General features: G+C 36.6%; 1 protein-coding gene across 2 annotated transcripts in view; it reads right to left on the reverse strand.

The window, feature by feature from the left end:
- Positions 1–924: 924 nt before the first annotated feature.
- TGFBR1 (transforming growth factor beta receptor 1) overlaps positions 925–16741 on the reverse strand; it is a 28655-nt gene continuing 12838 nt past the window's right edge. For both annotated transcript variants that reach the window (XM_081971624.1, XM_081971625.1), the window contains exons 6-9: positions 8108–8264; positions 4773–4897; positions 4556–4686; positions 925–4323 (exon numbers count right to left, since the gene is read on the reverse strand). In XM_081971624.1, the coding sequence (XP_081827750.1) occupies positions 4198–4323; positions 4556–4686; positions 4773–4897; positions 8108–8264 (539 nt within the window). In that variant the 3' untranslated portion in view covers positions 925–4197. The remainder of the gene's footprint in view (positions 4324–4555; positions 4687–4772; positions 4898–8107; positions 8265–16741) is intronic.

Raw genomic sequence — 16741 nt, forward strand, 5'->3', positions numbered from 1 at the left:
CAGAAGAGCCGCATTAAAATGTGTAAAGAGCCGCATGTGGCTCGCGAGCCGTGGCTTGCCGACCACTGACCTAGGTTATATTTATGGTAGTTTATATTAATGCAGAAAAAAAGTTCTGTAAGCCATTTTAAAAGGTCAAGTGGCAATACTGTTGGAAGATAAAGTTGAAGATCGATACAGAATTAGCTATTTGTATTTTCTTGAATGAGACCAGCAGAAATGAAACTGATGTCTCTAGGTTTGATATACTTTTTAATACCCTTTACCCAACAAAGTTATAGTTGCATTGTCATTCATCAAATCCTATAAATCTACAAGAAATCACTGTGATAAGATCAATGATTATCTCCAAATGTGTATATATAGGATTACCGTATTAAATTCTGGAAGGAATTTAAGAGAGATTGCTTGAAGTTTATACAAACCGGGGGGCAGGGCAGCGGGTGTTTTTGGTGAGAAAACAAATGGAAAAACACTAGCAAAAGGACAAATAATGGAGAAGGTGGATGGAAACTTTACACTGTGAGCTTAATCTAAAGAACCTAAAGAGGTCTAATCCTCTTTTATGCTTCAAGCTTTCTGTGGCTTTTCCCCAAAGGGAAGTTTTTTTCAAAAGTTAAGAAAATTCTACATGAAATAGAATAATTAGATATATGAGAAATTGTCATCGGAATTGACTGATGTCTAAATTTATTTCAAAATATTTCAGCATTAAGTTACACTGAAAAATTCAAATAATTGTGTTTTATACGTCTTAAAAGTAAAACAAAGATTCAAAAAATGCTGCAAACGTGCAAAGCTGGCTAATCAAGAAACGAACAGGATTGTGCTCAAAATATTTTCTTTCTACATAAATCTCTATTAAACTTGAATGAATCCAATCTATATTTTGCAGAAAAGTTCATGTAAAATATAACAATAAAATTGGAATGACATCTACTTCAGCTATACTTTATTTTATAGTGTAAAAGCAGGTGTCCTTGGTACATTATGTCCATTGCAAGTTTCATTTTAAAAAAGCACAACATAACATTTAAAATACTTTGAACCATAAAATTGCTTCAAAAACTAGGTAACTGCAAAATTCTTCAACGAACTATTAATTCAACATTTTCCCATTTTTCAGAACCAGAAAATATAATGGGACAACGTACAATGTTAATCCATTTTACTAATATTTAAACAATAGTTTTTTTCAAAACTGTCTAAAATGAAGGACGGAAAAAGAAAAATGTCACTGCTTTGTTATTTTCTACTTAATGTTAGCACTTAATAATAATCAATTTATATTTCCCAATTGTATACATAATCAATATATAGAGAAATGAACACTTATAATTGACATTTATAGATTCTCAAAATGCATCTATCTGTTAAGAATGTCTTTACCTTGAAAGGCTCTTGAAAGGCAAAATAAATATATTTACCAAAAATAAAAAAATAAATGAGCAATTTGGACAAAAAAACCCCATCAACCAGCTAATTTACTGTCTAATTATGCAGATACTCTCTGCATATGCCCATAAAAACATGCATTAGGCCATTATGTGGATCCTTCTGTCCAGAATATATTAGGTGGCTTTCCAATAAGAAACTCAACAAAAAAGCCTATTTTAGCAAGAATTCCAAGTAGCAGAGCACTTTGAATTAGAGCTAGCTAAATACCAGCAATGTTGCAGATTGATCAGAACAATACCTTACTTTAAGATACATTTAAGAGAAACAAAATACTCAAGCTTTATATTTTGAAAAACATTAAATATTATATATAGAGGTAAATGTATATTTTGTCATGAGGTAATTTAAGATTAAAGCAGTATTTTAAAAATATAAAGATACTTCTGAAGCTGTTTTAATAGTACAATACAAATAGGCTAAATGTGAATTCATGGAGCTTGGCTTGCAATTCATTTAGAACCCTTTTTATATAGGTTTGTGAAAAATTAAAAGATGGGCAGCAATTTAAGTGTTTAGTAAAATTCTTAATTTTTAAGTATTTGATTATTTCTCCAGATCATGTATATGAACATTCAATCATCCAGGCCAAAAAATCATGGCAACTGGACCAAAGCTTGTTAAAATTGAAATGTTTGTTACTATCCATGTAACTTCTTCAGTGAAAATGAGAATTTGAGTAGGCAGAGCGTTAGGGAGTTGTTGGAAAGAAATTGAATAAATTAAATAAAGAATAAGGTGTTGAACTTGATCCAAGTGACCCTAAACCTAAATTTAAGATTTTTGAATTATGGGGTCTTGTTACTTAAAATCATTTTATAGGTAATCTGATATGATCAATATCTATATAATTTTAAATATTACTGAACAGCAAATTTATAACTTTATCAAATATCTTCTGTGTAAACATTTAGGCTGGCAATGCAACAACAGTAGGAGGCAAAAGAATGTATTTTATATCTGTATATAAATGAAATTAATTATAAAAATCCAATACTTGTGGAGTATTAGTAGGGGTATGGGATCCTTAAAATTCTTTTAAGTTAACAATTTTGTAAGTTTTCCACTATTTTTAACTTAAATTAATTAGAATCTGAAAAGATAATCAAATCTGCATATTAACATCCAATTACTATGACAAGACACCTATTTCAGTATTATCTTTGCCATATAAAATAGTTGAATATTAGAAAACTTTGGTCCATTAAACAAAAGATTGCCATCTTTGAAAAGAATCTTATCAAGCTAGTTGTTACGAGAATTTTATTAGAAAATATGTTTATCTAAGCTGAAATTAAACAGCTTTTAAAATATTGATGAAAAGAAGCAACATTTTTAAGAACTTTTACTGCCATCTGCTTTTTAATTTTGATCAGGATGGGGACAGAAAAGGTTGAGGGCAGATCTTACCCAAGAGCAGAATATTCTGAAGGGCAGGTGATAGCAGAAAAAGCTCTTCTGGATCCCATCAGCTGGAGTTATTTGACTAATGGGATCTGCAGTAGGCCTCCACTGGCACGAGTGGAATGGGCATGACAGAAAGAGAATGTCTATACTCAGCTTCATTTCTCCAAAGTTCATTATCAGTCAACAAAAGCCAACATTAAGAATTATGTATGAATCAAATCCACATAAACAACTAAATACTGGGAAATTCCTATTTGGGGCATACAGAATGAATCCGTAAGATTATTAACAGATCACATTTTCTACATGGATCATCCTCAGAAAAACATTTAGCAATGATCAAATTGTAGCAAAGCAGTTTTCATTGCACATAAAATTTTTCCCCCCAACACAATATTTAAGAGGATTTATTTTAAGAAGCTAGTGTTCATACTGAATGTAAAAAAAAAACCATCAAAGTATTTTTTACAGGTAAAGCTCTTTTTCAGAGTTCTATACTTGATAACCCTGTTCACTGTAATATCTAAAGCATAGGAATAGCACAAAATCAATCTGCATTCTTCAGTTCCTATGCTCTAGAGAAAAAACCTTTCATAAAAAAATTCATGCATGAGTATGAAATCATCCTGTAGCCAATCAATCTGGTATCATCCAACCTGGTACCATCCTCTAAGTTAGGATCCCCAATTAGCAGGAACTTGGCAATGCTGCCTTGGAAATCCAAAAAATTGGTAATATCAAAGTATATAGAAGCCAGCAGATTAAATACAGATTTACTGTCATTTCACAAGGACCAAAAAGACTTTGTATATCCTAATGAACTGCATCAAGAAAATTTAAAAGTGGCACTTATACACAATGGTTTTAAAGGCAAATTATTATCTGATGTAAACAACAGACATATAATACAAAGTATTGCATAAATTGCATGTGTGTTGCAGATGAAATAAGGTCATGTAGGTAAGATTCAATGAAAGGCATTCAATAATAGCATCTTAATATCAGAACAAAACAATATGACAATATACAGCGTACCATCATATCTTTCCTTTTGTCTTTGAGTGCCATACATGGCATACACAAGTTCCACTCAAGTTTATTTTTTTGTTTTGAACATAATAGATACCAATGTGACTTTCAAAAAATAATTAAAATTCTGTACAACAGTTTAATGCATCTAGAGAAATCCTGGACTAATAACTGATTATCTTGTATAATGTATATTGTATAAAAGGCAGCAATATTCTTCTGTTCCCTCAGTGAGGTAGAACACTAATGTACGAGCCAGGTGCACATTTTGGTGTTCAAATGTTTTCTTGAACACTATTTCCTAAATCACATTTTTATTCCTTCTTGCTGACTGAGTTGTGATAGAGTTTTCTTTATACGCAAAGCTGTTAGTCTAGCTGCACCATTGGCATACCAGCATTCTCGCATAATCTTAGCCATTACTCGTAATGCCTGCAAATAAATAAAACAAAAAATATTTTATGAGTCATTATTTTATTTCACATAAGAAAAAAATTTAAGTACATTTACCCATAAATACAAATACAAAATATGAGTTCATAATCTTAAACAGAACTGTCATATTTCTTTTAATTCAATTCTAAAATCAAAATATTGATTTTTTAAAAAAATATTGGTTTATTTTTAAAAGTATTCTAAAACTTATCTAAAGAAAAGAATCTACCTCACAACTTTGCCATCTATTTGGAGTATTGGGTCGTAGCTTCTGTTCACAAACAATTCTCCTCATTTCTTCAACTGAAGGATCAGAAGGGACAAGGTCGTAATATGGTAACTGATAATCTTCATGGATTCCTGAGATATATAAACCAATATATAATTTAAGGTTTCATTTCTGACACTGATTGAAGTTAATTGTTGGGATTTTTTTTTGAACCTACCACCAATTGAACATCGACGAGCTATTTCCCAAAACACTAGTCCCATTGCATAAATATCTGCTCTTTTGAAAGATTCAAAATGCTTCATGTTTATCGAATCATCAAGTACCTCAGGAGCCATGTACCTATGAATATAAAGACCAATATGTATTACGTATAAAGCAATGCTGCTTGAACATTATTTTATTTTTTTTAAAGCCATCATAAGCAGCAGTAAGCACTTTTTCAATTCTACAAAGTAATCATCTGAACTTTATATTGTATACTATTTACTATTTACTCCAATGAAATCCACAAAGTTTACCTTTTAAAAAAGCTTTAAATTGGAAAACTAAACCAGTTATTGCAGGCTAAGTTAAACACAGTAATTCACAATAATATATTACTGATTTTGAAGTCGTAATTACTACTAAGTCCACATCACAACTTTTGAAAACTTTGATTTATAAAATCAGAATCGTATATATCTATTCAGCACTGTTTTGAGAGTTTTACTCTACTCACTCAATAGTATACGGCCATTCCCAAATATTTAAGAAATCACAAACAAAGCAGCATTTCTGATTCTGGGATGTGCATTCACTGCTTGGGATCTGGGATCAAACATTCACTTTCTTTTCTTATATGGAGAGAAATGTACTTTGGTTATGAAATTATAATCTGCCTTTCTCTAACTGGGTTAAAAGTTTCAATGCCTCATTCCTGTTCATCTCAAGAATGATCCTAGTATTTTATAACTCCATCTCAAGTGATTCAAGTGATACTGCAGCTGCCCACTTGCAGTGCCTGGGGACTGGGGGTTTGGATGGGGGACAACAGGCTTCAGTTGAAAGGAGCTAAGATGGGTTCAAAGAGCCTTGGGACCTGGGAGTTATGAATGGGATTTTGCTACCTCAGATTGATTTTAGGCACAATCTGTGAGTTCTCCTGGGCTCATATCTCCTGTTCAAAGAATAGGTAGAAATAGAGTCTGGGATTGCCTTTGTTCAATTTCATGTTGTGCCCTAATTGCACCCTTTCCTGGATCATGAGGTCCTGTGCAGAGTACTTATGCCCTGGTCATCTCTCTGTTGGATTACTGTAATGCATTCTACGTGGGGCTATTCCTGAGGAGTATTCAGAAGCTACAACTAGTATAGAATGCAATAGTGCAAATAGTTCTAGATGCTCCTCGGGTGGAATATATAACAATGCTGTTGTGTGAGCTGCACTTGATGCTAGTCTGTTTCTGAGTCCAATTTGAGTTATTGGTCCTTTAGGGAATGAATCCAAGACTATATGAGGAGATGCATTGGCCTGTCCCACTTGCTCCAATAGAAGATGTCTACTTCAGATTCCATCTACCAAAGGATTTTGGCTGGCGAGGTCCAAGAAAAGTGGCCTGTTATCTTGTTTTTTAGTCTTTATTTAATCTTTCATAATTTTTAATTGTTTTATATTATAATCATTCTGTAGGCTGCTCAGTTACTGTGACAGTGAGATGAGCAGCATATAAATACATTAAATAAATAATAGCTATTTAGAATTGTTGACTATAAGTTATTGCAAATAATTCCTACTCATCCACGAAGGAGACAGATGCCTGTACATTATTTTGAACAGTAGCTATTGTTGCACCATTTGATTTGAGATCAGTCAGGTTTGGCTATCTGCTGCCACATAGCAGGGCTACTTCACATATAATATTATGTTTTAATTATTTCTGTGACTGAATAGAATCTGCTATAAGATTTCTGGAAAAATAAAGCATTGAACGAGATGGATAACTAATAAATTAGGGAAAATAATTGATTTTCACAATATCAGGCTGCAGATGAAGGTCTTTTTCTGACATAAAACTCTTCCATTGTTGACATACGACTTTATCTGGAAACTGAAGTAATACAGTATATTTCAGATAAAAGTTTATCTGATATTGGTTAAAACAAGGCTCATACATTTAAATAGAAACTTGATTCTTCATTAATATTTACATGAATTTCCAAGATTAAAAGATTACATGTTAATAGGCTACCAAGAATGATAGAAAAGTATAAGTCCAAAAATATCTTTCTTCTCCATTTTATTTATTGCTTTGTGGAGAAGAGGGTCACCTTTCAATCACTTATGCTTTCACTCTTAAAGAAAAGGCACTACTCAGCAGTTCTGGGACACTTACTGCAGAAGAATAAAGAAGGAAAGAATAAGGCAAAATATATTATTTCCTCTCATTTGTGAGCATGCAGCAATATGTTTATCTTTTTAATGACTTATATTCAATAAGTTAGGATGATAAGCAGTAACTTTCAAATGAGTTCATACTTATGTGTGAAACTCCAAATCCACGTTCAATATGAGGACATTTTATTATACTGGTTTTTATAATGTAATAATAAGAGAAAGTTTGTGAAATATACAACCAGGATCTTTTTATCTTTTAAAAGGACTTAGAAGTTCTGACCACACTATAGGTCACATTACTGCAAGATTCTAATGGGTTCAACAGATTTTCTCCTATTGCTATAGGAATAACTGTCTTTAAAATCTACTATTTAGCTTATCTTAAGTTTGGATTACCGTATTTTTCAGAGTATAAGACGCACCTTTTTTCCTCAAAAAAGAGGCTGAAAATCTGGGTGCGTCTTATACATTGAATACAGCATTTTTTGCCTCCCAAAGCCCTTCCCCTTCACGTGCATACCCTTATGGAGGCTTTCAGAGAGCTCCTGGGGGCTGGGGAGGGCAGAAATGAGCAAATGAGCAGTTTTTTGTCCCCACCCCCCAGCAGCACTCTATAAGCCTCCATAAGGCTATGCATGTAATTTTTTTGAAAAACGGGCCAATTTTTGCTCATTTCCCCTCCCCCCAGGAGCATTCTGCAAGCCCCCCACCCACCCAAGGCCATTCATGTCTTTGTTTGGGAGGTTTGCAGAGTGCAAAAAGTTTCTTTTTCTCCCCTTTTGGAAAGTTCTTTAACTGATTGATGAGAATTACACTGACCAAATGCTGCGCCAGCAGAAACAAAGTCTTAGGTGCTGCAGATTGTCAGCGATTTCCTTCTCTAGCACATGGATAAATACACCTGGAAACATCTACCTACCTACCTACCTACCGACTCTCTCTCCCTACCTATCTACTGTATTTCTCTATCTCTCTCTATTCCTTTATCTACCTACCTATCTAACTACTCTCTCTCTCCCCTACCTACCTACTGTAGTTCTCTCTTTTTCTCTCCCTCTACCTACCTACCTACTTTTTTGCCTCTTTAAAACCTTGGTGCGTCTTATACTCCGATGTGTCTTATACTCCAAAAAATACACTATGTAAAATATTCCATTAAAAAAGCATCAGTTTACCTCTTTGTTCCAACTCTGTGATTTGGTGCAATATCTATTGTATCTGTAGCTGAATCGTGTCTTACTGCCAGACCTAAATCCGCAATGCAACATGTTCCATTTTTCTTTACTAATATGTTTTTTGATTTCAAGTCTCTATGAGCTATAGCTGGTTTTCCTGAAATTAAAACACATAGAAGCACTATTAATATCATCAACTAAGTCAACCTGAATTTTAACTCCATGTCACGATGTTAAAAAGTTTGCTAGGCCTGAACTGCCTAAACTGACACTCAAGAGTTAAACTAAGAAAGCTTTATTGCGCAGGTCATAAAACAAAAAGTTCTTATCTGAAAGTGATTTATTGCGTATGCGTTTACACATTCCAGAACAAAATTCTCTTCTTCTTTGTTCGGCTGCCAGCTTGGCAGACGTAGCTTTTATTATCAAAATGTAACAATTAGTTATTTTCTGTTTCATTTACTTTTTATTTTATTATTAAAGTTTGTTTATTAATTAGAATACTTTTAAAGACTTTTATTTTTTCTCAATATCTCAAAAGATATGTGGAAGGGAATCAGCCACGGGCCATTGATCTCAGATTTCCCCAGGGCATTTTTTCCCCTCACAACTTGGTATGCAGAGGTTGGCTGTAGCTGAGATGGCTACAATTTATGGCTGTATTTTCCCTTCATGCTATCTAAAGATAACTGACTAAGACTAATTAGCCATGTCGAAGAAGAGAAAGAAAAGAAAAAAACGCGGACATGGAAAGCGCTTGAAAGAATCTATTTCCTCAGACACAGAGAAACAAGAACCTTCAAACGTATTCCAGGAGCAACAAATTCCTTCAGGTGCCGAGCCAGATGTGGGGGAAGGAGCTACAGAAGGCAAGATCTACGGACTGAGATCAGTAAATCTACCTCATTATCAAGATACAATTAATGAACAGCAAAAGTCTAAACGGCAACTGCCGGCAGAGAAAAAATCCTCCCACGCAGAAAGCAAAGTTTATGAAATCTCCCCAAATGATGAGCAAGAAATGCAAAGCTATCTTGATCAAATAGAACGTTTTGAAAAATATACTAGGGAGGTGAGAGAGTGCTTTAACGAAATAAAGCGAAGTAGGGGGAGCTCCCCCACTCCCAAAATATTTGAGGACGCCATCTTGTCTTCAAAACAACAGCCTAAGACACACCCCACAGAGTTCATTGGTCAATTAGAACAAAGAGACATGTACACGTCACCGAGGTCACGTGGTCCCTTTGAGTCAACTGAACTTCCGCATACGTATAGAAAGGCGAGGCAGCCAAAAAGTGAAGCTGCACTGCCATCTGCTGGCGGAGAAAAATTATTAGAGCAAAAGATGATGCAGTTTCATCAAAGCTTTAGAGATTTACCTATGAGCCCTTTAGAAGCCAAAATTTTGCCTCCAAAGGTTAAGTCTTCAACACCCCCTGGCGGCGTTGAATCCTCCCTAGATGGAAAAAGGCAAAGTCAAAGGCGAATTCGAGGAAGCCAATTTGATGTTGCCACGCAAAGGCCAATGATGCAACCCCAGCATCCCCTGGTTCAACAACCAGATTTGCAACCAGAGCAACAAATTGTTCCTCAGCAGATATTCACAGTCACCCCCTTGACTGGTGAGTCCAAATTAAAGGAGTCAGGAGAGAATTATAAAGCCTGGGTCAGTGAAATTGCGCTCTTGCTTCGAAGAGAAGGCACAAATTCCATGGTTTTTAATCCTCCCCCTCAGCCCTGGACGCCTGCAATGAGAGACCTCGAAAACAGAGCAATCACGACTTTACTCATGTCAATGGAAATTGAGATCCAAGGTATCTTTCCACCTGATGCAACTGCCCAAGAAATATGGGCTATTTTGGAAGATTGCTACAGGCCCGTTTCAATTGAATCTTCATGTTTGCTCATGTCCGAGTTCCATGGTTCGAAGTTGAAACCTGGTGAACGAATTGGTGGACATTTGACCAAACTGAAAAGAATGAGAAGTGAATTGAGACAAAATGGCCATGTAATCGATGATATCCAAATGATTAGCATCATCATTAACTCATTGAATTATGAATGGAAAGATGCTGTTGCAAAGATTAACTACGTGCCTATTGCTCAACGCACAGTTAACCACGTTTGCAGACTTTTAGTGGAAGACGAAGCTATCAGGTTAGCTACACCACATCTGCAACGGCCTCCAGCGTTAAAGGCTCCAGCCAGACGTCCCTTCCAAGGAAGAGGCTACGCTCCAAGGATGCCAAAATGCTACACCTGCAACCGTGTGGGACATGACACCCGGGATTGTCCCCAACGAGTTCCAGCTCCCGTCACGTACCAGCCCAGAGGAACAGATTCCAGAGGCAGAGGTAGAGGCGGAAGACAAGGCCGTCGTGGTCCAAGGCGTGATTCACAAGCTCCACTTGTGACACTGGCCATAACCAACGTTCCACAACCTGATCCAAAGTTCGACAGACGTCTTTTGTGGACTTTAGACAGTGGAGCAGCTGTGCACGTTACCCACAGAAGGGAACTTTTCACAGAGATGGGCGAACCAGAGCCCGAGTATCGAGAACTGTATTCCTTCACCAACCACACTTGCAAGGTTATGGGAAAAGGAACTGTTTACATTGAAGAGCTCGATACACACATCCCTGATGTTTATTATATACCTTCAGCAACCAGTAATTTGCTTAGTCAAAGTCACTTGTCTAGAGATTTAAAGTTCCAGGTTCACCACCTCGAAAAAGCAAGTTACTTAGTTAAAGATGGAGATATTGTTGCTGAAACCATGCTGATTGGTGGTGTTTATTACTTAAAGCCAAAGCCTAAAGGGCAAGCACAGGCAAGTATGCGAACTCCAAAAAGGCACAACGTAGACCCAGAGAGAGTTGTCCCAGAGAGAGAAAGCGTTACTGTGCCAAAGGCTCCTAAAGCCAACAAACAGACAAAACAGAAACAGATTGCTCAGAGCAAGCCTGAGGGTCCTCATGAAACTGTTAATGTTGAGAATTCACTAACTGGTAAACCTTTACATTCCAGGTGTATTCACAAGTGGCACAGAAGATTGGGGCATGCCAGTTTCCGTGTTCTTAGAAAGATGCCGGAGTTCGCAAAAGGTTTGGATCTAAAGGGGTGTAAGGTGTTTTTGGATTGTGCCGTTTGCAAAAAGGCTAAATCCAAGGCGGCTCCAATTCCAAAACACACTACACGCCGGTCAACACGCATTTTTGATTTGGTACACACTGACATAGTGGGTCCTTTCCCACCAACACTTGGTGGCAGAAAGTATTTTTTAACAATTGTAGATAATCATTCTAGATATGGATTTGTATATCCTATGAGAGAGAAATCTGAGACCTTTCAGATCTTTAAAGACTTTGCAGCGTTTGTTTCTACACAATACCAAGTTCGCATCGCCAGAATCCAGAGTGACCGTGGTGCAGAATTCATGTCTCAGCGTTTCCAGGACTGGATGCGTAAGAATGGAATTCTTCATCAGACATCTGCTCCATATACACCGGCTCATAACGGAGTCGTAGAAAGAAGACAAGGGGTTCTACAAACCATGATGCGTTGTCTTCTAGAAGATGCCAATCTCAGTAACGCATACTGGGGTGAAGCAATCAAATATGCAAATTACATTTTCAACCGTACTTGGAGCAGTGTAATCAATCAAACTCCTTTCTACATGCTGTATGGCTACAAGCCTGATCTCAAGAACCTCCATATTTTTGGTTCGTATGCTATGGTGAACACTCCCTTAAGTCAAAGAAGAAAGGGAGGTATAGTAGCAAAGAGACTAAGATTTATGGGTATTGATGATAATTCAAAATGGTACAAATTCATTGATACTAAACATGTGATTGTCATTTCACAATCTGCTAATTTTGAGGAAGATATTGACTGGTCCAGGATTCATTCCAATGATCCTGAAGTTTATTTTCCTAGAGATGGTGTTCCAGATGCCACGCAGCCTGATGGCAAGTCGCAGGCAGATATCCCTTCTACCAGTTCTTCACAACCTGATGTTCCATCTTCGCAAGCCACGGATGCTGATGCTAGCGACGAACGTGAGGACGAGGATGATGATGATGAAGAAGAAGAAGACTGGTCTGTTGCTCCTAGACGCTCCAAGAGGGCCACAAAAGGAATCCCTCCACAACGTTATTCATGGCAACTGACAAAGTCACCATTACCTTTGATTTGCAACGTTACTCTTCCTCCAGAGACATTCACACAAATCAAACAGCTTCCTGATTCAGAACAAGACAAGTGGTATGATGCAATGCAGGATGAAATGGACAGTTTAAAGAAACTTAATGTATTCACACCTGCAAAACCTCCAGCAAACAAGAAAGTCATTGGCACCCGATGGGTCTACAGAATCAAGAAGAAACCAAATGGTGAGTCTTTATACAAAGCCAGACTTGTAGCTCAGGGTTTCGCTCAACGTTATCCTGAGGACTACACAAACACTTCCTCACCAACAGTCAGATCTGAAAGTGTAAAAATTGCCTTAACCACTGCAACTATTCTTGGTTTAGAAGTTTTTCAATTTGATGTGGACACAGCTTATCTACATGCAGACCTAGATGAAGAGATCTACGTGAGAAGCCCTCCAGGATTCCGAAAGCAAGAAGGGGATACCTGGTTCCTGAACAAAAGTCTTTATGGTCTGAAACAGTCAGGTTTAATGTGGTATTTATGTCTTACTGACAAACTAAATTCAATGGGCTTTATTAAGTCCGAAACTGATGAATGCGTGTTCACAAAAAGATCTAACAATGCATATGAGATAATTCTTGTTTATGTTGATGATATTGTTTATATTGGTCCAAATAAGAAAATGAGTGAGATTTTTGCCAAAAGTTTGCAGAGATACTTCACACTAAAATCTTTAGGACACATTAGCACTTATTTAGGTGTTCAAATTGAAAAGACACAGAAGGGGTTTAGTCTTTCACAAGAAGAGAAAATTGACCACATTCTACATCATTGCAACATGAAAGATGCTAGCACAACAAAGACACCCATGCAAACAGATTTTCACAACTTAACACATGAACCAAGTCCTGAGTTCGAGGATCAAACACTCTATCGTTCAGTCATTGGTTCACTATTATACATTAGTAGTTGGACCAGACCTGACATTGCACTTAGTGTTAATCTTTTATCACGACACGTAGGTAAGGCAACACAATTTCATTGGTCATGCATTAAGAAGTTGTTGAAATACCTAAAACACACTAAACACATGAAGTTATTGCTAGAACCAACACACACTGATCAACCAAAGTTGATTTGTTTTGCTGACGCCGACTGGGCGAGCGACAAGAAGTCACGCAAAAGCACTTCTGGTTACATGATGTTCCTAAATGGTTGTCCCGTTTACTGGCAAGTGAGAAAACAGAGTTTTGTTTCATGTTCATCTACTGAAGCTGAATATGCTTGTGTTTCAGATGCTTGTAATTCTCTAACGTGGTTTGATGCTTTGATCACAGATATCTGGACACGTCCGATTCGACCAATCACCGTGATGGAAGATAATGTATCTGTGGTTTATATTTCTGAGTCACATTTCACAGGTTCTAGGTCCAGACACATTGACATTCGTTATCAAAACACAAAGCAATTAGTTAAGCAAGGTTTTGTGAAATTGCAATATGTTTCTACACATGATCAGATCGCAGACATGCTTAACAAACCACTCGCCGCAAATCAACACGAGTATCTGCGAAAGAAGATGTGCCTTAATTGATGATTTGATGACGTCAGCCCAGACTAGCAAAAGAAGGGGTGTCACGATGTTAAAAAGTTTGCTAGGCCTGAACTGCCTAAACTGACACTCAAGAGTTAAACTAAGAAAGCTTTATTGCGCAGGTCATAAAACAAAAAGTTCTTATCTGAAAGTGATTTATTGCGTATGCGTTTACACATTCCAGAACAAAATTCTCTTCTTCTTTGTTCGGCTGCCAGCTTGGCAGACGTAGCTTTTATTATCAAAATGTAACAATTAGTTATTTTCTGTTTCATTTACTTTTTATTTTATTATTAAAGTTTGTTTATTAATTAGAATACTTTTAAAGACTTTTATTTTTTCTCAATATCTCAAAAGATATGCGGAAGGGAATCAGCCACGGTCCATTGATCTCAGATTTCCCCAGGGCATTTTTTCCCCTCACACTCCAGGCCCAAAAGATGATGCTCATAGAGTAATAGGGCTGGAAGGGACCCTAGAGGTCTTCTGCCTATGGATCCTTACTCCATCCTAGATAAATGATTGTCCAATATTTTTTAATAACTTTCAGCAACAAATTATTATTTCTGTTAATGGAGTTCAAATTATTCCACTCTCAACATACTAATTCATACTAACATAAAAACTAATTCTCCACATAACACTCTAATGCTGGGAAAGACTGAAGAAAAAGAGAAGAGGACAAGACAATCAGCAGTAAGATAGAAGAACACTATGGTGCACCACTGGAAGACCTAAAAACCATGCTATAGACAGATCATAATGGAGAAAAATCTATCTAAAACCTCAATAAAAGTTGATAATGGCTTGATGGCAATTAAACTAAATTTTATTATATATTAAAATTCAGATTTGTTAAATTCTGACAATATAGCAAGAATTACTAAATAAAAATGAATAAGCTTTAAAATAAGGTTTCCAAACTATAAGGTGTCACCTCTCTTAAGATGCAGATGGAGTCGAAGAGAGATACTGTATAAGAATATTTTAATTACATTGTTAGAATAAATTTATTCTATTCTCCAAAGTTTCATTATTATTTCATTGTTCATTTTGGTGTTTGGGTTTTTAGGCAGGGTTACATTGAAAGGAGGTTGATTATAGGAATTTAGGAATTCGTGCTTTAAAAAAATTACAATTTGATCAGAATGTTAATATCTGAAAAAACGATAAGAGCTTCTGCATATTTAAGCACTACACACACACACACACAAAGAAAATTATTTAAACAATAAGTTCATATTCTCAATTACCTAGTGGTTCTAATAAAATGTCTAAAATTGATGGGATAAAATATAGATGGTCACTTGAGATGAACAAATATTTTTGAATCTAATTCAAATAAACCAATATTTTATAACATACAATTCACAAATAATGGTTCCTATAATTTCTTAAAATATAGCATATCGCTACACAGGGTAGTGGGAGGCGATGGCTCAGTGGCTAAGAAGCTGAGCTTGTCGATCAGAAAGATCAGCAGTTCGAATCCCTTGTGAGCTCCCGTTACTTGTCCCAGCTTGTCAACCTAGCAATTTGAAAGCACGTAAAAAATGCAAGTAGAAAAATAGGAACCACCTTTGGTGGGAAGATAGCAGTGTTCCGTGCGCCTTGGGCATTTAATCATGCCAGCCACATGACCACGGAGATGTCTTTGGACAACACTGGCTCTTTGGCTTTGAAATGGAGATGAGCACTACCCCCTAGAGTCTGGAATGACTAGTACATATGTGCGAGGGGAACCTTTCTTTACACATGGTGACCTGACTGATACTGTTGCTGCTCTCTTGCTATGCCTAAAGGTAGTAAGGCTCTGGATGGAGGAACAACAGACTTCAACTGAACACTGGCGGAACCAAGTGGCTTTGGGTGCATGGAGCATCAACAGCCAAATGTTTGTCATCCTTAGATCTGGACAGAATTGAACTACGCTGATCAAATCCAGTTTGCAACTTTGGAATTTTCTTTGGATTTAAATCACCTGATCAAAGAGCAAGTAGAGGGAAAAACTTTTGCATAGTTCCAGTTTCTGCATCAGCTGCAACCTTTCCTGAATTATGATTCCCTGTGCTCAGTTATTCAAGCCCTACATCTCTCTTGTCTGGACTACTTAAATGTGCTCTGTATGGGGCAATCCTTGAAATCCATTCACAGGGTTCAATTGGTGCAAAGTGCAGCAACAAGAGCAGTCTCTGTGACTCTGGGATGCCCCATATAACACCCCTGCTCTGCAAATTTCACTGGCAATCGGTCTGCTTCTGTATGCAGTTCAACATGCTGTTTATGACTTCTAAAGTCCTTAAGTGCATAGGTCTGTTGGGATCCAAAAGAAGAGCTTTCTCCTAAGAGCACTGTCCTTAGGAACATCTTAATCTCTAAGGTAATATCTGCCCCCACCCTCTTATCCTTCTCAAAGAGCCTAAAAAACTCATTCTGCCAGTTGGCCTGGAGTCCAAATGGGGAAATTGCACACTGGAGGTGACTGCTGGATTGATGGCAGACTGCAAACGCCCCCCCCCCCCTGTTTTCTCTTGTCTACCCATCCATGCTTCTTTTTTTTTTTTTTTTGGTAATCATATAGTTGTATTTCTCATTATGTTCCTTTTCATTGTTCCTTTTCTTTTGCTTTTATTATCTTACTTCTGATCTGTTCACACTATTTTCATTTCTTCCTTTAAATTGTTATAAGCTGCCTAGAATAGCCCCATGGCAAAATAGGCAGCAAATAAATTTAATAACAAATAAATAAGGAAGAATCAGTATGAACATTATAAAAAAAACTATGCTCAATCATTTGAAGTCGTTATTTTTTAAACAAAGTTATTGTGAATTTCAAATAAAATCAGTTTATTGCAGACCAAAGGCCAAATAGAATAAAATACTTCTAC

This window comes from Natrix helvetica, assembly GCF_964273705.1.
Source record: "Natrix helvetica genome assembly, chromosome: Z".
NCBI classification, from domain to species: domain Eukaryota; kingdom Metazoa; phylum Chordata; class Lepidosauria; order Squamata; family Natricidae; genus Natrix; species Natrix helvetica.